Genomic DNA, 26,565 nt, shown 5'->3' on the forward strand with positions numbered 1-26,565 from the left:
CACATTTGGTTTGGTATTATTAAGAGCCAAATTAAGATGCCTTACGGTGAGTTGCTGGGCATCAGGTCATAGTGATTGATTCACACTGTAGCCAGTTTTACTCTGCCGAGGACACATGCAATTCTTCATTCTGTGGCCACCAGAATAAACCTTTTAGACCATATTTAGAAACAAAGTCAAACATCCATGACACAGTTTGTGATGTAACATAATATTCCCCATTTTCATAGTGTTAGTGTCTTGCAGAAACATCCATCGCCTTATCCACAATGTCAGTTATTCAAGAACAGAGACAAATGCATGGATCATTTTTCAGCTAACATATATTTTAAAAACTTGGCTCTAGTACATGACCATTAAGTCTAACATGTGGATAGTGGTGCAAGTACTCAGATTCTTAAAAGCACCAATAGCACAGTGTAAAACTGCTCAATTACATTCGAAATCTTATGTACAAAAGTATGATAAGAAAAAGATATTATCACTGATACATAAACAAAAAAAGTGTTGTTTGAGGGGGGTCTTATTCTCATTTCAAGTAGGCTACTGCAAATCTATAACATGCACACCATATGTTTTGCACGTAATCTTTATCTACAGAATAACAAGTAACTGCACACTATTTTCCTCTGAAATGTAGTGCAATGTTAGCACACTCCAAGTACCTCAGAATTGAGCTGAAGTACAGTATGTGAGTAACTGTAATTCCACTACGGAATGTGGAAGACATTTTCAGCTGCCTCAAAAAAATAAAAACAGAAAAATTAGGTTTATGTGAATAATAACCACGGAGCAAATCAGACAAAAGAGGCTATCTTATAAAATTGGAATGGGCAGAGAGCGAGGAGAAAGTTGCGTTTTTCCTTGGGCTGTTGTCGTCATTTGCCAGTTACCAGTCAAAATATATTTCATTATATTTTGTTTACATCATAAATTCAATACTGAAGAATATGTCGCCACAATAAGTGATAGTCGTCTTCTTTGCTTTTTCGGTCGATTGAGCCCAGCAGTGAGCGTCCCACCGCGTTCCACTCTCCGTTCCTCCGCTCTGCCAGGTAACCGTTTACCTCGACGTGGACGCGACTGCGGCCACACGCGCGCTCCCGTGAAGTCATACGTCACCGTGCTCGCTCCTCTTCTCGCGCGCTGGTTAAAAAGAAGGAGGAAAGAGCACGGGAAAACATGTGAGCGCTCTGAGGACTTTAGTGAGAGACAACTTTTATTTTCTTACATGTTTTTTGACCCCGTGCGTGCACAAACCGCCGTGCTGTGCTCAAAAGGAATTACATCTGAAAGGAACGTCACGGCTCTTTTGCAGTACACGGTGTTTTGGGGTTTTGACTTTTTGTGTTCATCAGGATAAATTGTGTTATTATTTTGCTTTTATTTTATTTTTTATTCCTCAGTTGTACTATATAAGCAGAAGCAACAATAATTTATTTTAAATTTCTTTATAGCAGTGAATCCAATTTAGGACACCTGCTCAGACAAACAGCATATTTGTAATTTCCTCAGTAATTGGCTTCTACTGCTCGGAGAAATACTGCCCAAATATATATATATATATATATATATTTATATATATTGCATTGCAGGTTAACCTCACTCTTTTGAAAGAAAGTGGGTCAAATCTCGTGGTTTTTGTTGTATTTTCACATTTTTTGTTATTTTTTAAATGATTTTTTAAACTATGAAGCATTTGCAATTTGTGCTCGTCCTGGCCATCGCGGTCAACGTGTGGGAATGTGGAGACGCAAAATTCGGCGAGAGGGGAGAAATTAGCCCCAGGAGGAGACGATGTTACGACGGAAGCTTGCCCAAGCGGCTGAAGAAAAGGGAGCGAAAAGTGCTGCTTGACGGCAGCAGCAGCGGAGAAGTTTGCCACAGGTTGTATCCCCGTGTGTCCTGCTGTCCCACCAGGAGAGCCGCCTATCAGATCCTGCACCGCAGGGATGCTAGGGTAGGTTATAATGTCTTATCCACCACGTTGCATTTCCTTCAAATTAAGGTGACTTCCTTTTTTTTTAACTGCTAAAACGCCTCAGGAGAAGTATTTACAGCCATTGTCATTCTGCCTCTTACTGCCGACAGCTAAATTTGGGAATGGTCAAGGGGAAATTGCCCTGGGCTATACTGCCTCTGATTGTCCTGCGAAAAAGTCTTATTTTAACGTTTCTACAGGGACATGTGCGTCCATGATATTCAATGGTAGGTGATCTTCCCATATCTTTGCGTTTTTAGCCACTACCCATAGGTTTGCCTTGTGAAATCCCCATTTGTTATATATACTGTACGTCCGTCCTGTTAATTTGCCGTGGTTTATGTTTTTAGTCTCTTATATATGGCAATAATATCCTTACAGCCTTCTGACAGTAACTTATTTTGCTCGTATTGTTGACGTCTATCTTTTCCATAAGGGGTTACATGTGTCTTATTTTGTTTACCGGCTGTGAAATTAAGTTAATTTCCAGTTTTTTTCATTTTGTTTATCAAGTGTCTTGCTTTACACAATCTGGTGCAGCTCTAATTCAGCGTGTCCAATGCGCTTCAGCGTTACCATGGCAATCACTCGCCGATTTACGTTGCTTCTCGCTACACTCCGCTACAACTGTCAGGAGAAACGGGTACTAGCTAAACTGTCGAACCGTTTACTCGAAAAGGTAGGACCTCGGTTGTACTTTTTTTTTTTTTTTTTATCGACCAACGACAATTTTACCGAAGCTGGGAGCTGTTTTCTTGTCGTCTGTTCAACAACCATTGGTTCTCAGTGGGTTTTCGGAGCTAACGTGCAGGAATTTGTTTGTTTAGAGCATTTCAGGAGGAAAAGCTCGACCAAACGTACCGGCCTCGCGCTTTTAGCTAACCCTTTTGCGTGTCACAGTATCGACCGAGGTTTATGATTACTGTTAAAATGTTGTGTTTTAAAACCTGTGCACGGTTTCCGTGTGTCTGTGTGTCTTTGGGGTGGGGTGGGGGGGCGACTGTATGCGCCGAACTTGTAGCGGATTCCGTTGGATCCTCACCGGGCCATTCTCATGTAAACCACTCCTCGAATCATTCAGTGGCTGGGTGGTATCTCACTTTGTGTTGCGACAAAAAGCCATATTGCATCATTTAATTTGCTCAAGTCATGCAAATAAAAGGGGGGAAACTGAATAGGACGAACTCGACTTCTCCTCCTCCCCACTACACTGCCCACACACGGAGCCCTTTCTGATTATGGCAAAAGAATAACAACAACACCATTGTGTTTGTTGGTTTCGTTAATGGGAGAAGCTGGAGAACATCACTCTCCCCCAGTCATCATCCCCTGTCCAAGTGTTAATGCCTTTGAGAGGGTGTGTGTCCGTCACTACATCCCCCTGCCAACCAACTTACACCTATTCCCTGAGGACATGTGCTTTGTTAAAGCTTAGTGTTGCCTGCATCAGTGCCCCCCCTCCGTCTCTCTGACCATATGAGGTTTACAGAGCATCACGGATTTCTTGCAATTCAAAGACAAGTAATTTTTCCCAAGTGTGGCTTTGTGAATTAATATGTTTGTTCCGGCAGTTTCACTGGCAAAAGCCATTATGCAGATGCTATCTTGTAAAGAGTAATAACATATACCAGCTGTTCTCCAACATGAAGCTATGCATTGCAGCTTAGTGTGAAACCAACCTTAGAAAATATAATATATGCATCTGAGATAGCCTGAGAATAAGTTAATGACAATTTTATTTTCTTATGCTCCATGTTTCCGATTGTGGCTCAGTTCCTGACCTGCTTTAGTGTGCCCTCAGCAACAGTGCAACAGCTGAGCCTCATTGCCATTTTCCCCCTGCTTTTGAGGAACATACTCACCGAGATTGAGCAAAAGACAACAAACAAAGGTCTACTTGTTCTGGTTTGGATGATGGCAACATTGGAGCCCATCCCAGCAACATATGGACACAGGGCATGGCTGAGAGGACACAAATGCTACTCTCCATGGACCTCGTGCCAGCCCATGGCACACAGAATCAATGGGCAATTTAGAGCAGGAGGGCAGGCATGCCCACAACACTACATGGCATGACTGTAGAGGGCATGGAGACAGAGGAACACACCACACATACAGGGTCATAGCCAGCCTGGAGCTCCCTTTTTGAGGAAAATGTCAACAGTTTGATAAATTGCAGAGCAAAAATAGGATTCAGTTAGGAGTTTATATATGGAAACACAGATAAACTAGAATTTCTTGTCCCTCTACAATTACTTCTTTATACTATGTTTTGTGATGAGAGATTTACTCTGTGTATGCCAGTATATTTTCAGATGGACTCTTTGTTTTGTTGAAGGTTCTGCCACCTGTTGGGTAAACACAGCTCTGTGCAACTTCTAAACAGAAAATCTTTTCCTCAGTTGCAGTTTGTTCTGCAATCAACGTTAAAGTGTAAGGCGTCCATATGTTGGCCTTGGGTACGCTGGTGTAATTGACTTCGACAGACTGCTAATTTGTTGATACCAGAGTGGGAATGATGTGTCTGTCTATCTCTAAATTGGTGTTTACACATGGACCTCACACAGAGCAAAGCACTACCAGCCTGCCTGCCTGACTGCCCAAGTGGTACAGCTCTTGACCTAAAACAGATTACATTGTGTTTTATTACAGCTAATTTGTTATGTAAATAATCCTGCTAATTTCTTTTGGATTAACTCTTTGTGTACTTTTGTGTAATGATCCCAAGTCAGGATTTTGAGGCTCTTATTTGGCTCCATTCATTTCATGCCCTGAGATCTGTCAGACTTGGGAATTGTAATTTGACTTTTAACTGTTTGTGAACTTGGGTAAGTAGGCAGTGAATGATAAGATTTCTCTGTTTATTTCTCTAAACATCCAGGGTGTTCCAACCTCAGTGTTTAACAAATTGATATCAAAGGATATAGAGGTGGATATTATAGATGTGAGATTATGTTGTTAGGATAGTATAGAAAAAGTGAAAATATAAGTTTACTTCAGCTTGAAATGTTCCAGTTTCAGGGCTTTGATATGATTCGGTTTGTATACAAGAGGTCGTAAACACTCAAAAGAAAGGACAAACTCAGGAAAGAGACGATACCACCATTTGTCACGATACCACCAGCGGTGTGTTCATGCAGATGATAGTAGAGATGCTGCAGACTTTCACACTGTGCAAGCGACGGTCTCTCTCCTCATTCTTTATTCTACAGACGATGCTATGAAAAAAACAGAAAGTTGCTGTGTGAACAAACTGTTCAGCATGATACCAACCCTTACAACAACTATCCAAACTTAACTGCTTGTCACATCTGTAGATAATGTAGAATATAAACAGACTCTGTGATAACATACAACGTGGCATGTGAAGGAATGTTTTTGGTGGTAGGAAGCAGTAACAACCAGGTTTATGACATGTAGTGTTGCTTCACACCTTGTTGCCAGCCAGAGACTACCTCTCCTAGCATGTGACATATGGGAGAAGGGTGTTGTTAACATACAGTTGCTATCTGAATGTGCTGTTGTATCTTGAGAATAATTTTGTTGGGTAGAGATCCCCTGCCTTTCTGTGTGGTACCTGGGGTGGGATTGGTTAATTTACAGCTGTCAAATGGAAAAGTCTGGTCAGGGCTGGAAAGTGCTAAGGCATCTGTTTTTTTTATGTTGGAACAATCTAAACTTTTTATTAAAACCATTAATGTTACACATCATATGGGCTGATATACATCTAACACTGAAAAAGTTAGGTCCAAACTTTTAAGGGCTAATATTTGCCCGTAAAAGGTAAGTTGGACTCACTGAGATCATTTGTTATAGCCCCTGAAAATCTCAAACAGTGTCTTAAGTTGTTAGGAATTAAAGATAATGAAGATTTCAAAATGCACGCTACAATCTAAACATTCTCTGCTTCATAGCGTAATGTTTATGATGTTTATATCTTCAAATGTCCAGCTAATCCTAAACTACCTGCTGGCTTGCCCATGCAGTGTGAGGCAAGAGGTAAAAGTTAACAGCCCACCATTTTAATCAGGCATTGGTCCTTGTTGCGTGTGGTCTCCAGATTTTCTCCACCAACAACACAGAGTGTGGACGTCTCCTGGAGGAGATCAAGTGTGCTCGCTGCTCCCCCAATGCCCAGGTGTTGTTCCACTCCTTGGACATGGATAAGATGCCACACAGGGAGCCAGATCTGCCGCGGCTCTGTCAGGACTTCTGCCGCGAGTTCTACTACACCTGCAGGGGGCACATACCAGGTAATTACACAGATAATAATGAATGATGAATGTGAGTTGAATTACTGCTCCTGTGCGGTTACCTGGTGATACGTAAGCAAACATATACACACGAATAAAGGAAGTGAGAGTAGGCATATGTTACACTCTCATTTCAGCCTCTAATACATTTGAAATGAAACTGACACTTCTGATTGTGATAAATTAAAATTCACATCAGGCCTCATTTCTCATTGAGACTCAGCCTGCACATGTAGAACTGGCAGATTTTTGGACTTATGCAAGAAGTGGTGCGTCAGTAGTCTGGTCTGTGAATATTTATTTATCCAGCTCTTACCTCATCTGACCTCACCTCCATTTGTTGCTGAGCTTGTCTCAACCATTTGCTTGCTCGTTGACTTGCTCCTCGCTTTACTGTTGCACTTTAATGCATCAGTTAAATTACTCGCCTCACACTGACTATACAGACACAACACCAGTTTGCTGATTAGTCTGCAGACTGATCCAGCATATGTGGTCTAGCAAATGGCAGAGCGATATTTGTGCTTTTTATTATGCAGTATTCACTCTAGCTGTGTTTATGGGACCAGGTGCAGAAAGTTTTGCTCTCTTGTTTCTGTTGGGTTTGTTCGGATCCTGGAAGTTTACTTCGAGCAGCTTAAGCCTGCAGTGATTTTACTTTTTTGAAGACCTTGAGTGTAGTAACAATACACAGATTTGAGGCATTTCCTGACATGTAAATGGAAAATTTAAAATTTGCAAAGGTTGGTGTGAGAACAGATTTTTCACATGCACTGACAAAAGCAGGCCCGGCCCGACCAGTGTACCAGAAAACTTGACTGGAGCAGAATGAACTATTTTATGACCTGTTCCTGGAGTTGATTCTGCATTCGAGATGCATACGCACCCTAGCTGTGGTCTAGACATGACTGCCCGGCACTCGCCTTCCTCAGACATAAACTGTCACTTAGAAAGCTGTGTCTCATGCTCTGCCATCAGTATGTTTTCATTTAAGTAGTAAGTTCACATGAATCTAAACATTGTTGAAGTGTTGCTTTGCCAGCCCCTGTCATCCCTGACTGTGAGCTTGATTATGAGATGGCAGAATCCACAAAGCAGGGGAAAAAAATCATTGATGCAACAGTTTTCCTTGTGGATATGGTACTGTTAAATGATAGGAACCCTTCTGCCCCCTGAAAGCATTTGGTCCTCAGAAGAATTTCCTTTGAAGGGATGCAAGATCACAGGTACCTGTGCCTTCAGAGTGCATACCAAACATGATCAAACACTTTTTGACTGTCTTTTCTCCTCCAGCCAAGTCTTCTTCCAATCTCTGTCGCCACAAACTGATTAGATCTACTGAGATTTGCAAACAGAGAACAGTTTCAAACGCACTTGTCTGCAACCCACCCACATGGTATGCTACAGCTCAAGTCAAATATCAAACACATACATTCCACCCGAGTCCATCCGAGTCTACATCTAATGGCCTGCTGGCATGTCGTGCACAACACTTGAACTACATTGAGGGTGGTGAGTGGGACTCCACAGAGCAAGGAAAGAGGGAAGAAGAAGATGACTTGTCTGGAATGACATTACTTTCTCATAAGCTGACAGACATATGGACTCAGAGAGTCAAACCAAAAAAGCTCAAGAGAGGAATCCAGAGAAGAATCCCCCCTCCCTCTGTACACTGTCGCGCTCCTCCCCGCTCACTCCCTCCCCTCAGCCCTCCACAGATCAGCATATGTGGTGACGAATGACACATTTATTTTTCTACAAAGGTTGTGTGTATGTAAAACTGCTGAAGTGCATCAAGATGTCAAGTACTTAGGGTGGGCCACCCAGGTTGCCTTGGAAGATAACCAGATGGAAGTATAACTTTAGCGCTGGGGAGCCGGGAATATGGACAGAGTTCTGTCTCTCTTTCTCTCTCACTCTCTTTCTCTCCAGCTCTCCCTATCCTCATCTACGCTCTCTCTCTCTTTCTCCCTTTTGTCTTTTGCATGCTCTTCCTCTTCTTTTCTTTTATTACTCTTTTCCAATCTTTTCTTGTTGTTAAAGCTTGTACTTCTGTATTTACCCAACAGTTCATTTAAAAAATACACACCCTGCTTAACACAAATAGATTAATTTGACTGAATCCTATTACAGAGAGAAATCTCTCCCATGGAGTTGAAAAACAGAAACAACTCTGTTGCCATTTAAAAAAATGTAATGAAAATATTTTTGTGGATATTGTGGATCTGGATCTTATCAAGCAAAGCCGTAACAGTGACTATAACCACACACATGAACAGACAGCATGACAAGTCCTTAACTTTTACTAATTCAAAATCGCCGGCCAAGGGTTTTAAAATGAAACAGTAGCCTTTACAGCATCCATAACTGTCGTCCTGCTCCCATGAAACTTCTTACTGGCCCTTGATTAGGCCGTGTACTTAGCCCCTATTTCTTTGTAAAGACATTTACTGCCTTGACTCTCACTTCTGTCTAGAGGCCTCCCACCTTCCCTGCACTCCTTTCCTCTTATATCTTCCTTCCCTCTTCACTGACACCCCCACCCCACACCCGAGGTCCCCAACCAGCATGGTTAAGATAACTGCAGACACAAGTGGGTGGGTGGTATTGCCAGAGATGTGTGTGTGTGTTTTTATGTGTGTTTGATCTTCATGTTGTGTTTAGATGTTTGAGGGGATATCCTATCACCTCTAGTATTTGGTGCGGTCAGCCCTTGCGGTTGGTGTGGGGCAGGAGAGGGAGATGAAAGGAGGGACAGGGAGAGTCCTGTTTGTGTTTTTATCACTGGTATATTTGCTCTCCTCTGTCCTCTGAGGGACTGACTAAAGGAAACAATATGGGTAAGATTGTTTTTAGGTCGCAAAGGGCCTCTGAGACCCACTGCACACTTTGCTTTTTGCTGGGAATAATGTTGTGACTGCACTGGCTGGAGGCGTAGCTGTGTGTGACTACCATGTTTACGCAGATCACTTTTTGCTTTGGCAAAGAAACATTTTAGGTAAACAAACAGGCCAAAGGGAAATAAGGAATGATGTGAGGGCAGTTTTACCTTGCATTCACATGCTAAATTAGTAGAATACAGTCAGTCAGTATTTGGGCACATCATGTCTTTGTTTGGCAATACAAGCAAGGAATATCTTTCACCCTGGAAACATTTTTGTTTATTCAGAATTACATGCCATATTAAACAGGTTGATTATTTCATTTCCCATGCTGTGCCCATGTGTTGCTCAGTAATGCAAAACAGTCAGACCTGCTTGAAGGATAGAGCAAGTGGTCATAGAACAAGGACATTTTTGGATGTCTGAGAATTCAGGGAATAATGAAAAGGTTTTAGCTCCAGTTTATTGAATAAAGTTTTATAAAGGGGAAACTATCAGCTACCATCACTAAATAAAGTAGAGGGACATTCTGACATATGACATGGTGTAAGCCTCTTGACCAGCTGGATGAGGGTAATATGACTTTATTCCTGAAAGGTCAGGGCTTTGGGATCTGTGCATGTCTGGGCATCAACACTCAGGGCTGAACATAATCGAATGGCTTATAGTTGATTTGTCCCAGTTTTTCATAATGTAAAATGAATCCCCTGAGTTAAAAAAGTAAAATACTTCTGCTTTTAAACTAATTTCTTTTAGAACCCTGATATACTGCTGCCTATGGAGCTCATATTGGGGTGAAGGTATACAGTATGTGTTTTCTTTTCTAGATATGACATCACTCTAAAGAACTCAACTTGGGGATGTTACTAAACAACAAGACACCAAGCCATGATATTCTGATATTTTTCATGGCAAAGAGAGAAAAGCCAGCCAGCCAGCCCTGATCATGGCTGATTTTGTATTGGGTGTATTTCATAGTCTTTATTATGCACTGCAGCCTAGAGGTCCACCACCAGACCAGGCTTGATGTGTGTTGCTATCCATTTCTAACAGGCTTTCCATTTCTTGTTCTCCCATTAGCAGTTATTGTACATTCATCACACACTGGCAGCTGGTGTACACTGACACTCCACACTAGTTTTAACAGTCTAAAGTGACTATTATTTAATGACAGGATCCTCCAGTTGGAGTGAATGCAACCTCATCACTTACTACTTTGTTGCTGAGCAGACTTGTAAGAAAGCCAGGCTCAGAGTTTTTTTTTCCATAGGAATTCATTAGGACAAGTGCACAAGCATCATTTCATAAATCAAAGTAATGACAGCATAAGCTAAAATTGAGAATGCAGTCTTTTTGCTCTCTGGAGGAGGCAGAGTTCACTGCAGAACCCTGTCTAATCTGTGATCCATTTGGTTTGGCCCACTTTCTCTTCACTTGTTCATTTCAGCTCAGTCTAGCCAGAATTTGGTTTGGCTCATCAAGTATAACTCCAACCCTCCCCAACACACAAGCACATCACATCCTTTCTCTCTTCCTCTGTCTCTCATTTACTCTTTCGTTCTCTCTTACGCAAACTCATGCATACACACACATGTAGTGCAGCCATAACACAGTGCATAAAGTACCATAAAGACAACATTAGGAGAATGTTCATTGGATTTTCTGGGTTTAGTTGGTTACATGAGCTGGTTACATGACATTTAACCATGCAGTATCTGGAGTAAGAATAAGAGCCTATGTCTATGTCTGTATCTGTTGTGTTTGCTAGAACTGTTCCAAGCCGATGTGGATGAGTTCTGCCAATACTATGGGAGGAGAGATGCCAGTCTGTGCTTTCCAGATTTTCAACGAAAGCAACCACAAGGGCAAGATTCCAACTACTTGGGAGAGAAAATAGAAGATATCAGCAGGTTTGTAGTCTGACTTTTACCATGTTTTATTCCATTTGAGGATTGAGTTACACTATGGAAGATGTGCATATCATCATTTTGAATAATCTTTGGCTTGTTCTTAAATGTCTTTCAGCCAAGTGAAGTTTTCAGGTTTCATTAGTACTTATGAGTTCAGATTCATGACATTCAGCTGTGATTTTTATGTTTTTGTAGAAACAGGCGTAGCCTCTGTCACATGTTCTGGCTTCACTGGTCCATTTTGACATGGTCCATACTTTCAGTCAGAAATGCCGTGCCATTTCTCCTCTAATCCTAAAGTTTGTCCAGGCTGCTTCTGCTCAGCTTTGCTCACATAATGAAAATGCTTATCCTGCGTCATTTTGTTTGCCTCCCTCACTGCAAAGGTCTGTACATCACAGAGGGCTTTGCCCTTTTGTCCATGGGGGGATGCCTTTCATCTCTGTTTTCCCTGAGGCAAGAAGGCCAAGCAGCATGTGCACCTGAATAGCAGCAACCAACGTTCAGTCAAATAACTTCTAACAGTTAGGGAGTCAGGGGCTCATTTGTTGCTTTTGTTTCTTATCCTCTGAGAGGTCTACTCAGGAAAATGACAGTGAGCAGGACTCCCGTATGATGGAGGAAGGAAGTGCCAAATTTCAGTTACACTTATTGGCTAAAATTATGGCCTTTTTTTGGCGCAGAGCTCAAATGCTCATGTGCTCTTTGCGCAATACACAGATGGAGCAGTTATGTACTTTTTGATATTTTCATGGCTGGTGGTGTGTTACTTATCCTTGAAACACATAGAAAACAGGATCGTACAAGAGAGAAGCCACCATTATACATTACCAGTGGGTGTGTTAGTTGGTTTGTGGGCTGTTATCAATTGTAGTCAATCACATCAGCTTCCCTTATTGATGCCCTCTGCACCCAAGTGGCAGTACTTACAGGTGGGAAAGCCGTAGAGGTTCTTGGCCTTGTCTCTACAGGTTGGTAAGATACCTGCACAGTGGGGATAGATGTGGGAGGGTTAGTGTGATTCTCCTGCACTACCTTTGCCAGATCTCTTAGAAGAAGTTGATACAGATAAGGCCTTTTAAGGACTGAGTTTTTGACAGAAGATGGAAAGAGAGAGAGAATTGGTAACAACAGGTGGTTGTGAGGGAGTTCAGTGATATAGAGAGAAGAAAGAGGTTTGACTTGGCCGATAACGTTTCATGACTCTGAATAAAATATATGTCCAATGCGTCCTAAGGATATCACAATCTGCAACACTGCTGATGACTTTCACAGCCTAAAGCCACAACCAGCGAGAGAGATGTACAGAGAAATGTGAATGTTTAGTCTGCAACAGTCCGGTGCATGTTGCACAAGATTTTATAGAGGGAACCAGTGGACCTGGGGTACATAGTCAGACTTTGTCTCTCAGATTAAGGAATGCAAATGGAAGACATTGTGTACCTGGTACCCACAGGTGGGTTTTAATCAGCAGGAAGCTTTCATACAACACACAAGTTGTTACACTTGAGAGATGCTGGTAGAGATCAGACACAATGATAAACTAGATTTTTGCTGTGCATGTCAAATGTGTTTACCTGTTAAGACCACATAATGGGAATAAAATAAACATGAAAAGCATTCATAAGACACATAATCCTCCTCCAACTAAAATCATGAAAACAGGTCAGAACAATGGTGTGCAGTGGGCTGTCAGTGGTTCAAGCTGATGCATAGTAGATGGTGCAAACACCGTCTATCTTTACACCTAAATTGCAGTGGGTTTGGACTGCCAGTGATACTCCTGCTTCTCTGTTTCTCCTCCCACCTTGGTAAATGGTCAGTTACGAAATTAGTAAATGAGCAAAGGTGAGAAAAACCTCACTGGGCCTTTACAAAATGGAACATCTGTTGTATTTAGAGTCCTAGACAGCAAAATGACAGGTATTTGATTCAGATGTTTAATCAAATGGCTATAAATGGAAATGATTACAGATATCATAAAAATAACTAACAAGTTAAACTTGTGTTATATCTTATTGCTTATTATTTTATGTCTCCTTCAAAATACTACTGCTTTACATTCTCTCATGCCCCTTCTACCTCATAACTGGATTATTCACTGCCACAATTGGTCTCTGATCTTCTGTATCTTCCTTGTTACCCAGGAAACACAAACACAACTGCTACTGTGCCCAGGAGGTGTTAAGTGGTCTGAGGCAGCCAGTGGCCTGTTGTGCACTGTGGGGATGGATCTCAGCGGCTTTTTGTCCTGGAGAGGGAGGGAATTGTAAGGATACTCAACCATGACCTTGAGCTAATCAAGGAGCCCTTCCTGGACATCCACAAGCTGGTGCAGAGTGGCCTGAAGGTAGGAATGAATGAATTACAATGGTAGTATGGCAATATGGATGTTATTTGAACACAGATGTAAACAAGAAAGAGAAAAGAAAAGCAACTTGGCTGATGGAGTATGATATATTTTTGTGTTAGATTTCAAGAGAAGAGAAGTAATGTGGTAATGCCTCAACCCTGGACTTCACAATGCAACTGTTTGCACCTATGTAAACGTGTGAGGAACATCTCCAGCCAAGACAAATGCCTTGGAAGTGGTGCCTGCTCACTATTAGCATTCACTTATGTAATTACCCCAAACAAGCAGTCATTTATCAAATCTGATTGCGGCTAATCATTATGCAATTATCTCCTAATTAACTGTACATACAGCACACACTGTGCTCACTGCTAATTTTCTGCTAATTCTCACAAGATGGGTTAATGGCTTTCTTAATCTCTCCCATATTGTTCCTTTAAGGGTTCTAATATCATGGTGACTTACTCAACACTTTACATAGTGGTGACTGGAATGGCAGTTAAAACAATTACAAGCTCGTCTACACTCTTGATTCACTTCAATGCAAACGTTTTTATTGGATGCCTGTGATACCTTTCTGCCCTTTTGCTCTCGTAGTAATAATGGTGGGTCAGTAATACATGGAGTGTGGAGCTGAAAAGGTTGATAGTTCTGTATTTCTGATGGGAAGTAGCACTGATGTAGCTTTTACCTTCATAGCCCGCTTGACCTCCTTACATGATGGTATACTGGGGTGTCAGGGGGCAAGTAAACATGTGCTCTACTTCTGTTTGGTTCTGTGCCCTATCTAAGAAAAATAAACACAGGCAAGGCAGTAAAAAGAAATAAAGGTACACATGAAGTATCTTTTCTCATTCATATCTTTTTAACCTCGTGTAGATTTGTGTAAATTGTTATGTCAGCTGTGTCAAAGAGTACATGTACTTTCAACAAACTGTATGTTGTTTGCTGCTGGTTGTTGAAATATCTTCTTTGTGACATTGGAAATATTGCAAAACTTGGCCATAAATGGTTTTTTGAAAAGACACTGTCTTCAGAGTAATGTATTGATATTTTATTTTTTTTGCATAATCATTACTGCGTATCAGATTTTTGGATATGAAAATTGTTCAGAAATAGTTAAGATCGCACGAGGAGATAGTGTAGCTGGGATGTTTGGGGGGCACACTCCCAGACAGGAAGTTTATCTGTCATGCATGCCTCCTGCTCCTCCACTGACAAGACCCTTTGCTTACAAGGAGTCAAACGGAGCACAGCATTTGAGTATGCAACTGCCCCATGCAGGATGGTCTCTCTACTCTGCTCAGCTTTCTTATCATCATTCAATCCAAACTGGTTGTGGATAAAGTCATCATTATGACAATTAGACGTGGCTCGATCCCCCGCAGGCCCCAGGAGTCCTATTCTGTGATGTTGGCTGCCAGAACGGGCTCCCAGCCATACGGGGTGGACAGGACCAGGGGAGGGCTAAGGTGTTTACTGGCAGCATCAACAGGATGGAGCTGCCTTTATACAGAGAGAGGAACCCAGGCCCCCAGGAGACAGGGCAGATAACAGGTTTATCATCGGCCCATGCACATGCTTTGATTGTAATGTTCTGTGTTTCCTCCTGCTCCTCTATCCCCCTCCTTCCATGGATCCCCCCGGTGCCAATTAAGCTGAACTGCAAAGAAACAATGCTGTGCTGTGGTGGTGTGGGCTCCTCGCTGCACTGTGGGTGTTCTCCTGAAATTCAATCTCCACACTCCAGTCCCTGCCCCACCACCACACACAATTCACACATGTTCTACCTATGTCATCGTCATAGTAGTCTTGCCAAAATGGATACACATTTGCACACCTCTAACATGATGGTGAATTGTGGACAAACCTGAAGCAAATAAGAGTTCTGCTACAAGATATGGTTCAGAACCAAGACACAAGACACAACAGTACAGTACATTGTTCATTATATATGCAAGTACCACACAAGCACAGGTGGGATTTAGGGATCTCCGTAGTTCTGCATGTTTTGTTGTAGAGCAAAGCTTCCAGTATACAAGATTTATATGAAGAGGTAAATGACAAACATTTGAGCACAATTAAACACAACACAACTACAATTACCCTTCCCTTAAACTTGTTAAAGTTGGTCTCAAGACAGTGCATTTTAAGAGTTAAAGCCAAAAATAATCATCCTTGATATGCATGTAAAGCTTACCTATATTCTGTGCTGTGTAGTGTTTTTTTTGCAGACTTTATTGCTTAGCTTCAGCCTCTGTTCAAACAATAACAGTATCTTGCACTTTACAGCTTTAGGAAAGATACTCAGGAGTAGCATGTGTGATAATGACAGTGAGTTTTATAAATGAAGACATCTGTGAGCGGCACCCTGAAGCTGACAGTCCACTGACAAGTATTAGCCTGTGTAACAGGGTTGAGGGGGGCCTCCAATAAAATATTTCACTGTTAACAAATAAGTCACAGCATGTTATTTTTTCTGTCTGCTGCACTGCACTGTCAGCGGCCATCAGAGGCTCAGGGCTGCTCCCATGCAGACTAAAATAAGTGGCCTTACTCATCTTCACTGTTTACTCTGCCTAGAAGCAGGGGTGGGGTCAAACTCATGTTGATCTCGCTATTATCCTCAGACAGTGGGATGTCTGCTTGTGAAAGCTGGAGTGCTTACAGAAATGTAGCAGGGGAAAAAAAAGTCTTTCTATGAACTTTATGGCTCAGATGATGGATTATATCTTATTCTTGGTTGGTGGGGAGATTACGGTATCATGGGATCTCTGTGTACTTGCCATAGGATTTATGTATTAACAGGTGGAGGGGTTGCAATGGATATTTGACTGTGTGATTCTCATTGCACAAGAGGAAAGCAGAGACTACATAGGAGATGTGTGTATTGTCTCTAAGAGTGCGAGGGAGGTGTGATCGCACATGCTTCAGGTAGTCTTTGAGTGAAGGGCGTAGACATTGTTTTGCTCCAATCAACTCATGTGGAATGTCTTTTGGTGGAGGAATGCCCACGAGCCAGTGTGGAAGGATCAAAAGGTTCTGGGTAACAATGCATGAGCCAACACATGCGTCGCTAGGACTCAAAGACAGCTGCCCCTGCAGAATTGGAAATCGTAGCATTGTGTGTGTCTCTGCCTCCACCACTCAGAAGGGTCAGCATTCCATGTAATGCACCGTGAGATGTGAGATAACAACCGCTCCTCATCCCTGCACCTCACTTTCCCAGCTTTCTGTGTAATGACGCCAGCGCTTTGACAGTGCCAAAGCTGGAGCCCCAGAGAACAGAATTGGCGGGAAAAGAGGAATGCAGAGGCAGGTGTTTGTGAAAAATGAAGAGATAATACCTCATGAGAGATTCAATCAGAACCCCCTGCCCGGCAGTGGAAGAATGATAGCGGTCATAAAAAAGACAAAGATATTCTAGGGGAAAATGGAGGGAATGTGTTTTAAGAAGAAGAGTAGAAGAGTAATTTGTATAGTTTGATAGACATTTGCAGATGGCAGGCAATGTAACCAGCAACATTAACATCTGTTGTTTAGAAATGATGTCCCCATAACAGTCTGGGAGCTAAAAGATGAAGGTACAGTTGATTTAATAAAGTGAAAATCTTGCAGCCTACCCCTAAATCTTCACCATCTTCATGCATATCTTCTGTTAATTCTTAAAAAAAAATCTACCAAATGACTCAAATAGGAAGCATAAAACAGCACAAGTTCACACATCGTTGTAGCTGATTAAATTCAACTTTGACACAAGGCAGAACAAAATTCCTAAATCTAAGTGCAATTAACTTTACACTGGACAATGTGAAACCTACAGTGTGTACACTCTCTAAATGAGATTGTTTATAGTATATTAGTTTTTGAGCAGTGCCTAGAATATCTTACCTAGTGCAGCTTTGGCAGCGGTTTTACCATGATCAGTGCTCAGGTTGGCACTTTGTCTTTTTTTAATCAAGGTATCTCCTTGGATTGGCTCTGCAAGTGAAAGGCTCTCAAATGCAGTGTTTGTTTCTTATGGCTCTGGTGCCAGCTCTGCTGTTTGCCTGCTGCTGAAGGAGCTACTCATTAGCAAGGGAGCTAATATTTCAGCCCATTTAACCACTGTGTATCTTGGTGGTCCCCCTTTGGCTCCAGATCTAGGCCTCTTTGGAATTGTGGTTTTTGACCCACTCCCTATGGTGAGTTTATTTTGGGGATGTGGGTCACTTCACCCCCAAATCCAACATATGGATCCAGCATTTCAAGGTGAGGTGGAGAATTTCTCTTCCCAAGATGAAACTTTTTGACATTCTTTGGCAAAGTGCAGTCACCTCTGTTCCGACTAACAGCTGTATAGTTTGCTGCATCCACTCCCACATAACTCCTTTTTTATTTGACTTCAATGATCTGACATTTAGTAGTACTCATAAATTTTTGCAGAGGAACTCTGCCTTTTGGGGTGGAGATTTATTTGTCAACTTTCACAACATTTCACTTTATATTCAGATTTATAGAACCCCTGTGGCTTATCATGTGGGCCTCTGTTGTTGCTCATTGGTACTTCAAGTACATTCCTTCGCAAAGAGTCATCTCTTTTGCATTCGCATGTGGGCTTTGTCACTGCTGTGTTTGACTGGGCTGGGCCTAGCGCAGTCCAAACAGAACTATGAGATCCAGTACACCAATTTATGATGTGTATTCCTTGGCCTGTGACATAGACTACACCTATTCAGAGCCTGCCACTTAGTCCAAACCAAGATATATTTTTTCTTAATTTCGTTTGTTTTACTCTTTTGAGAGGGAATACCTGAAGGATGAAGCAGCTGTGTTAATTGTATTAATTGACCGAATGTATCTTTGCCATGAGCAAGATAACTTTTCTGTATGACGCTTACTTTTGCCTTTTTTAGTACTTTGTTAGTGAAGGTAGAAAAAAATCAAGCTGTTTTGGTGGGGTACAATCACACAGGGACCACTTTATAAACATTCTTCACACCTAAGCCTAGCATTCTGTTCATTCTTTTGTCAAGAAGAAATAGTGAGGGAGAGTACAACATAAAAAAGGGCCAACCTGGCTTGTCTTGCCTAGGGAATGAAATGCTATAGCTGATTATTACAGCTAACTATGATGGGAGGACCACCAGGGTAGTGACAACTGATGTAGCTGCCTCCGGGGTGAGACAAAGGTTTACATATTACACAAGCAATTTAGATGTTTTCTAAACATGTTGCCAAGACAGTGGGAGTTGGCAGCTTCTTCCTTGTTTAGGTTTTCTTTTTTTCTCTTTTACTCTGCTCTCCCCAACCCCCCTCCACCCCCACCACCCTCACCCAAGCCTTGAATTTTGCATGGATTTTGTATAAACCGGGAAAGAGCGAGGGGACGGGGAGCAAAAAGCATGGACTGAAGCACTCTGCACTTTTGTGCTCTCTATGAACTGTGAGTGAGCTAATAAATTCTTTCAGCCACTCAGCATAGCATTCATGGATATCCCCCAAAGATTACACACACAAATCACTGCACAATGGAGGCCACCGGGAGGGCCTGGGCGTCACAGGGGCCCCCGACCCTGAGGACAAGCGCACATAACCAGGCTGCAGAGAAGACTGGGCAAAGGCGGGGGGTTGTAGAGGAGGTGCAGCTCTACCCAGAGTCAAATGCTTTATAATGGTTGGTAATGGTATATTCAAGGAGGTTGGTGAAGGTGTGAAGTGAAACAGGCGAGGGTAGAAAAAGAAAGAATGAGAGAATAGCAGGGGTGTGAAAGGGAATGTGATGGATAAATAAAAAAAGGAGATTAGAGAGGTTGGAGAATTAAAGGGAGTGGGGGTGTGGGAGGTGATGGGTGTGTAGGGGTTGCATGTAGTGGTCTTGGTGATGATGAAGATGACCGAGGGGGGTGATTCCAAACCCCACACAGCCGAGCAGAAGCCGAGGAAGGACATAATTAACTCCTGAATCTTTTGTGTTTCTCATCTGACTGCAGGGTGGAGATGAAAGGGGCCTGCTAAGCCTGGCATTCCACCCCAATTACAAGAAGAATGGCAAGCTCTACATCTCCTACACCACCAACCAAGAGCGCTGGGCCATCGGACCACACGACCACATTCTCCGTGTGGTTGAATACACCGTTTCGAGGTAATGGGAGAAGTGTGTGCCAAATCTACCTTAAATATGGGTTGCTCAGTGCCTGAAAGGACACCAATACCTCAGCTGTTTCACAGTCTACAACAACTGATTTATCTGTTAATCACTGTGGATTATTACAGACTGGACACACATTTCTCCATGCAAAGGTCACCTAGTTAACCAAAAATTATTTTAAGGTATCTGTGTTACAAAAATACTATTCAAAAAAGCAAAAGAGAGTTAACAATACAATGTAGTCAGTCGTAATTTACTGTGATGTATGAAGGTGAGTGAAAATTCTCACAGTCAGCTTTTCAATACGTTTTCATTAATCTACTAATTTGTGAATAGTGTAATGTGTAAAAAAGTAAGCTTTTTAATGCAATGAGAGAAAGAAGAGACTTTCTGATTAAAGAATTCTGAGATTCATATTATTGACTGTTCAAATCAACAACGTTGATCAGACACATTTTTGCTAGACCATGTTAATCACAGTAAACATGAAAGCATCAAGGGGGATTTAGAATGTAGGTCAAACGTCCCAGTGAACTAACTTTCAGTGTTTTGCTGAATATGTGACGGTGGTTCATTTGCAGCGCTCAAGTTGATGACAGCAGTGTTTTGCATTTTGCTGTGTAGATACCTTACACTCCCTTCACAATTACCTGTGATTTAAGAAAACAATCTTTTCTCACGAACGTGTTTAAGTGTTAGATTTTAATTTGCATAAACACAGTTGTATGACTTAATGATCTAATCTTGATTATAGTCTTGGCATGCAGTCATGGTGACTGCAGTGTGTGCTCCTTAATTTGAGGGTCCAATAGAGAGATGACAGTTAAAGTATTTGACAGTAGTTTAAGAGAGTAATTTTTTCTTTGGCAAGCTGCTTTTTTAAAAATTGCAGGACTACCCAAAATAACACATCATGAAATATTTGCTGCTGATACTGTGAAGCCAAGTCCTCACTTTGCTCTAGGAATTGTGCAACATTTTGAAGCCTGTGTTACATCTTCAGAGTTCCACCCACTGTCTTTGCCTTAATGAGGCAATGCATTAGATTTAGACTACATGTCTCCAGACAACAGAGTTTTTAAACTCATTTAATGTTAGATTTTGTTTGGTATGTCATGTCAGCGGTTCTTGTTCATGCCATGGTATCATTTTGCCCACCAACGTAATTATTCTTTAAAGTAATTAGAGACAATCAGAATGTACTCATTTATAAAATCAGGGCTTATACTGCATGTTTCAAACCATTACTCTTCCTCAGTGGCTTTTACCCCAATCGAGATACAGATTTGGGCCAACTGAGGGGCATCCAAAAGCCACTTAGCAACCATAATTTTTGTATCATTATGATAGAAACCAAATAACAGCAATGTTTTATGTTTTCCTCAGGAAAAACCCAAACCAAGTGGACACCAGGACGGTCCGGGTGCTGATGGAAGTTGCAGAGCTGCACAGGAAGCACCTAGGAGGTCAACTGCTGTTCAGCCCTGATGGTCTGTTGCACATCATCCTGGGAGATGGCATGATCACCTTGGATGACATGGAGGAAATGGATGGACTCAGGTGAGTGTCAAGTCAGAGTCATGTATAAATGGTCGAGTGCCTTTGTATGCCCCAAGATTGAATACTTTTCTAGCTCGTACCATTGTGAAGGTGTTTTTTTGTTTGTGTGTTTGAATGCAGTGATTTCACAGGGTCCGTCCTAAGGGTAGATGTGGACACAGACTGTTGTACGTCACCCTATTCTATACCGCGGAACAACCCATACTTCAACAGTACCAACCAGCCACCTGAAATCTTTGCCCATGGATTACATGATCCAGGCAGGTGAGTGAAACTTCAGCAATGTCATACTGATGAACTTAACAGCTGTTCCTGGAAAAAAAGATCTACCCTTGATCTGCTTAGTAGAAAAAATAGCGGTTTTCTTAGTATTTATCCTAATATGCTCTTTTATCACTGCTGTTTTTTGGAAAGAGTTTCATAAACTCGGGCTGTTCTTATGCCAACTTGCCACCTTGTAGTTGGTTGGTGTCAAGACATCACCTCAGTTTCTCCTTAATTCATCCCTGGTGTTCTGTACTGTAGGTGTGCAGTGGATCGGCTTCAGACGGACAATGGGAGTCTCCTAATCCTCTGTACAGATGCCAGTGGCAAAAACACATCATCAGGAAGAATACTTGAGATAACTAAGGGCAAAGATTATGGTGGGTTACAATTTCCATGAGATTTTCCAAAAATGTTCATAATGTTTACTTTTTTTAAGTTTGGAAGGAGTTCAATATTTTGCAATGTTAATGTAACTCATGGTAAAAATAACTGATTGCAACCTTTGCCTGAGTTTTGTTTGATGGCATTACATCTTGAGAAAGAAATGAAAATCCATTAACCTCTTGGATCACCTTTCATATTTATTCTGCTGAAAATGACATCTGTTTTCACGAATGTCTTTCATTTTGTAAGAACATGGTGTTTTGGCAACAAGTTCAGAAAACACACCGGTTTGAGTGCAGAGACAGTGAAGTTTAGATGTAAAAATGATGTGATCTAGAAAGATTCCCCCCTTGTGGAGTATAAATTTGCCAAGGGAATGTGAGATTGTGTCCACAAGTAAGATTTAAAGCTGTCAACAACAGTAACTGTCTAGATGATGGTTTAGCATTGTTGAAAACACAGCTGAGAGGGGCCTCGTTCTTCTCAGATTGAGAAAATAATCAATAACACCAGCACCTTGACAATGCTTAGCTTGCTTCTCTTCTCAAAAAATACAAATTACTGCTATTTGTTCCAAATTACACTGGGCTGGTTATCTTTTCCACAATGAGTGTTGCTTTGGCAACCCAAATTAATCTTTCAACCTTGATCTACCACTCCAATTCAATTTGCAGGTTCTTGTCAGACCACCTCTCACTTGGCTAGATCCCTGATTTAGCCAGTTGCCCAAACTCCAAAGTGATTACAGTTGGGAAATGAGCACACCAAGTCTTGGATCATAAATCTTTAAAGGCAACAAACCTCCATTCATATTTCCCTTTGCCAAGACAATAGTAATCAAAAAAACATGCCCATCCTACCTCAAAATCACAGATACATTCTCTTCCAGTTTTAATAAAGACATATTAAAGTTTTGAGTTGGCTGCCAGGGAAAGTCTTCAGTTATGTTGCTGCCCCATTTAAAACAAGATTCGCTCCTTCTTGTTTGTGCTTATAGGAGCGTCTCTAATAAGAACCACACAACCATTATGTCTAATGGACCATTGACAAAATGAAGTAAACATGGTTTATCTTTCTGATTCCAACACAAACACAACAACACTTTACTATAGACATAAAGTATAATTAGCACTTAAGCAAATCAGTTAATTACAGTCCCAGAAGAATGCAGACGAATGAACATTGTGATTAATACACTGTGAACCAGTGAGATGGAACATATTGCTTCTATGATAGAAACTGTCTGCTGGTGATACATGCAGTTATGGTGGTATTATGTGTGGGGAACAGGCAATGAGGTGATAAGAAGTGCCTCACACTCCTGACATCCTTGTCCCTCCACAGAAAATGAGCCTTCTGTCTATGACCTGCAGTCCAGTGGGGGGGCACCACCTGTGGGAGGCTTCATCTACAGGGGCTGCCAGTCAAGACGCCTGTATGGCAGTTATGTCTTTGGAGATAAAAATGGGTAAGAAGCATTGATTAATAATGTAACAGAACATAGTTGCTGTATGTTGTGAAATCTTCACAGACTCCCTGTGTCAGAAAGCTGGGTCCTCTTTTATTTTGATTTTGATACATTGTAGCAGCTTCATCTAATGGCTACTGGTGTTCAAGTTCAGTTGATTCATGAGTAATCAGAAACATTTTCATTTGAGATCAACATGACTCTTCTCACACTGAAAAATATGTCCTTTGCATCAGCATGTGCCAAAGTAAATACAAAGTTCCATGCACGTGGGGGAAAACAAGTTTTATGTTACTGTCACCACTACGGCACAGCCCATTCAGTGTAAATGGAGATTAGACATCCTCCCCTGTGCTGTTCACACTTTTCTTTGGTTTGTAATTCATCCTACTTTGCTGATGTCAAACACTGGCGCTTGAGTAAACAAAGGAAGTAAATAGCAGGGGGGAAGTACACTATCAGGAGTTGGCACTGTGTTTAAAACAATGTGTGGTCGGTTAATTCTGTGCCTCATTACAATCTGGGGGCATATTGTTGTGGCTAAGTGAAGGCTCCGGCATGATGTTTGTTTTGAAACCAAAAGCCAAGGTCTTAAATAACACCATGTGGGACATTAGGTGGAAAAGGAAGATGGGTCAGTGAACTACGTTATGAGAAGTAAAAGTTGTCCTTGTTTCCAGATCTCAACTGTAACTCAGCCAATACAGCTGCAAATGAACTGCGTTGTATTTCTAACTTGTGCAATGATTTATGAATGTAATAAATGTGCATGTCATGTACAGAACATACTGACAAAGTGATGGCTGTAGCAGTTGACCCACTCTGTGTGTTTTGTTTGCCTCAGTAACCTGCGGATCCTTCAGAAGTCTACATTGTCAACATCAGTGAGTGGTGAACAGTGGCAGGAAAAGGCTCTGTGTCTGGGCTCAGCTGGCTCCTGTGGCTCTATGCTTGTGGGACACATCTTGGGTTTCGGAGAGGATGAACTTGGTTAGTAGGGGATTGATAAGAAACCTACACGGTTACACAAATTTTCTGTTTTTTCTGTCTCTTCTTGGATTCTCAGTCTTACTTCCCCTGTCTTTTCTTTCTTCCTGTCTTTTCTTTCTTCCTTTGTATTGTTCTTCCTCTCTACATCCAGATGAATGACAGCTATGTGCTAACATGTTTTCAGAAGTTACTCTGGGGTTTTACAACATGAACCCTTGAAAGCTTGTTGACTTCAAATGACGGACGTCAAAACTATGGAAAGATCATGGCTTAGAGTCAGTTTGTTGTATATTTATCAGTTGTTCATATATTTACACTATGGTGTGGAATTTTCCAGTTGGTTATTTAACTAGATGTTTGTGACGTTTTACTCTAACAGCATAGAAACATGATTGAAAATCTGTGAAAATAGCAACACTTAGCTAGCAAGAAGAGACATTCAAAACTACAGGGGGACTAACACCTATTTGACTTAAACTCTATGGCACACTCTTTGGCACATTCCCAACAGGATATTAAATAGTGCGTACTTCCTGGTGGATTAATTGTCATTTCCACAAGATAGCAATGATACTCCAAACACCCACTTATTGTATTGGGCCACCTACAAGGCAGTGTTTTGCCAGGGTACATAGATGTGTTACTGTTTACCTGGTGGGCTGCAGCATGAAGATAAGATAGGTTGAACTGAGGTGAGCGGGTTAATATGATACAGAACATTTTACCAGTTGGACCCCCACCAGACACTCACAAAATTATTAGCTGTCAGCTCTGGTGTTTCTGATTACAATGAACACATGATGTGGATCACTCACAGAGCCATCAGAAATGTTTGATCACAGTTCTTGCCAGGTCTTGGAGTTATTATTTGATGAGGTATTTAAAGATTCCTGCATTTGATCACGATTTGCTAGTAGTGCAAGAATCATGGAAGGGGGCAGGAGTGTGTCCCAAAGTATGGGCCCCACAGACACATGTTTACAATTTGTCCCCTTATGGAATTTTCTCGCGGGCTTGTTCCTCATTAAATTATCCGCCTGGTTCCCAGTCATGAGTATCCAATTGTCCCATTAAACTCTTTCTTAAAGTCCTTTGGCAAGTGCAGCATTGCAGAAGCTTTAGCTACACTCATTCTCCTCATCTCATTGTATCCTGTGTCCTGTCCTTTTGTCTCCTTTACTCTTTCTTGCATATGAATTGTATGGAGGTTTAAGTGTTATTGCAGTTATATGTGTCCTCAAGCATTAGGTTACTCACTGGGAAGTACTCAGCTCATCATGAAGAATGTAATGTAAATCGTTGTGGATGGATCTGTTTCATGTGACTTTTCTTCTTTTTCAGGTGAAGTCTACATACTGGCAAGCAGTAAAAGCATGGCACAGTCACACAGTGGGAAACTCTACAAGCTGGTGGATCCCAAAAGGTATAGTTAAGAAGTACTATTTTTCCTGGGTGGTGATTTGAGTGTGTCGCATTCTTTCAGTCATCATATGTTTGTAGAGAGTGGTAGTATATACTTGCGTCCACAAGCAAGTAATTTCTCAGTACTTATACATGCTGTCTGATGAGACTCCAGCAAACTAGCCCACCACCCACCCCTAATTTCACACTGGCTTCATTTTATGGTGAGACTAATATAATCCCATATACATGAAGATCTGACACTTAGTCCGCTGCAGCCAGCAGACCTGTAGTTAATAACATTTCACAGCAGTGACGTATTTTCTTTCTCATTTTCCTCCTCATGTCCTCACTACTTACACATCCCCTCCACACACACTTAACATATTGCTGTGACCAGAACCTTTATGCCCTTCAACAAGTCATCACATCACCACCTGTGTTGGCCAACACAAATGCTAAGCAGTAACTGGAGAATGACCATAGCATTTCAAAATGTTAGTGTAAAGTATTGCTAACAGCAACATTGAAAAGCTGGCAATGTTCACTTTAGTAACTATTGCCTGCTGGTTATTTTCAGAGCATTTGACAGCAGGGTTTATTCTGCTGAGAGTAAGGAAAACACAAAGGCACCTGTTGTCAAGCAAAGAGACCTCCACTTACTCTATTTAAGCACATGTCGAAACATTGCACATGTTCATACATATAACATAGTGAACATTTTATTCGTCATTCTGTGGACAGTGTTCAGCACTGCAGTACACACACACAGCAACTTTTCTTTGAGTGGTTCAATCCAGTCCATTTCTGAGCAGTCTAATGTTTAATTAGTTGATGTTAAACAACTGGAATGTGTGGGGAAAATGCGCGTGAGCGCAACTTCATAATTCAAGTGTGTGTGTGTGTGTGTGTGTGTGTGTGTGTGTGTGTCACTGTGTCATAATACTTACCATATGCATCACAGTATTAGAAATCATTCTGATAGT

The 26,565-nt window shown here is 41.5% G+C and overlaps 1 protein-coding gene across 1 annotated transcript in view; it reads left to right on the plus strand.

The window, feature by feature from the left end:
* Positions 1-1,160: 1,160 nt before the first annotated feature.
* hhip (hedgehog interacting protein) overlaps positions 1,161-26,565 on the plus strand; it is a 34,252-nt gene continuing 8,847 nt past the window's right edge. The window contains 12 exon segments of the mRNA XM_018690908.2: positions 1,161-1,960; positions 6,042-6,234; positions 10,885-11,026; positions 13,174-13,237; positions 13,239-13,376; positions 19,352-19,503; positions 20,896-21,069; positions 21,190-21,333; positions 21,595-21,713; positions 23,065-23,188; positions 24,033-24,178; positions 25,520-25,601. Of these exon segments, the coding sequence (XP_018546424.1) occupies positions 1,691-1,960; positions 6,042-6,234; positions 10,885-11,026; positions 13,174-13,237; positions 13,239-13,376; positions 19,352-19,503; positions 20,896-21,069; positions 21,190-21,333; positions 21,595-21,713; positions 23,065-23,188; positions 24,033-24,178; positions 25,520-25,601 (1,748 nt within the window). The 5' untranslated portion in view covers positions 1,161-1,690.

Source organism: Lates calcarifer, linkage group LG5, assembly GCF_001640805.2.
Source record: "Lates calcarifer isolate ASB-BC8 linkage group LG5, TLL_Latcal_v3, whole genome shotgun sequence".
Classification (NCBI taxonomy): domain Eukaryota; kingdom Metazoa; phylum Chordata; class Actinopteri; family Centropomidae; genus Lates; species Lates calcarifer.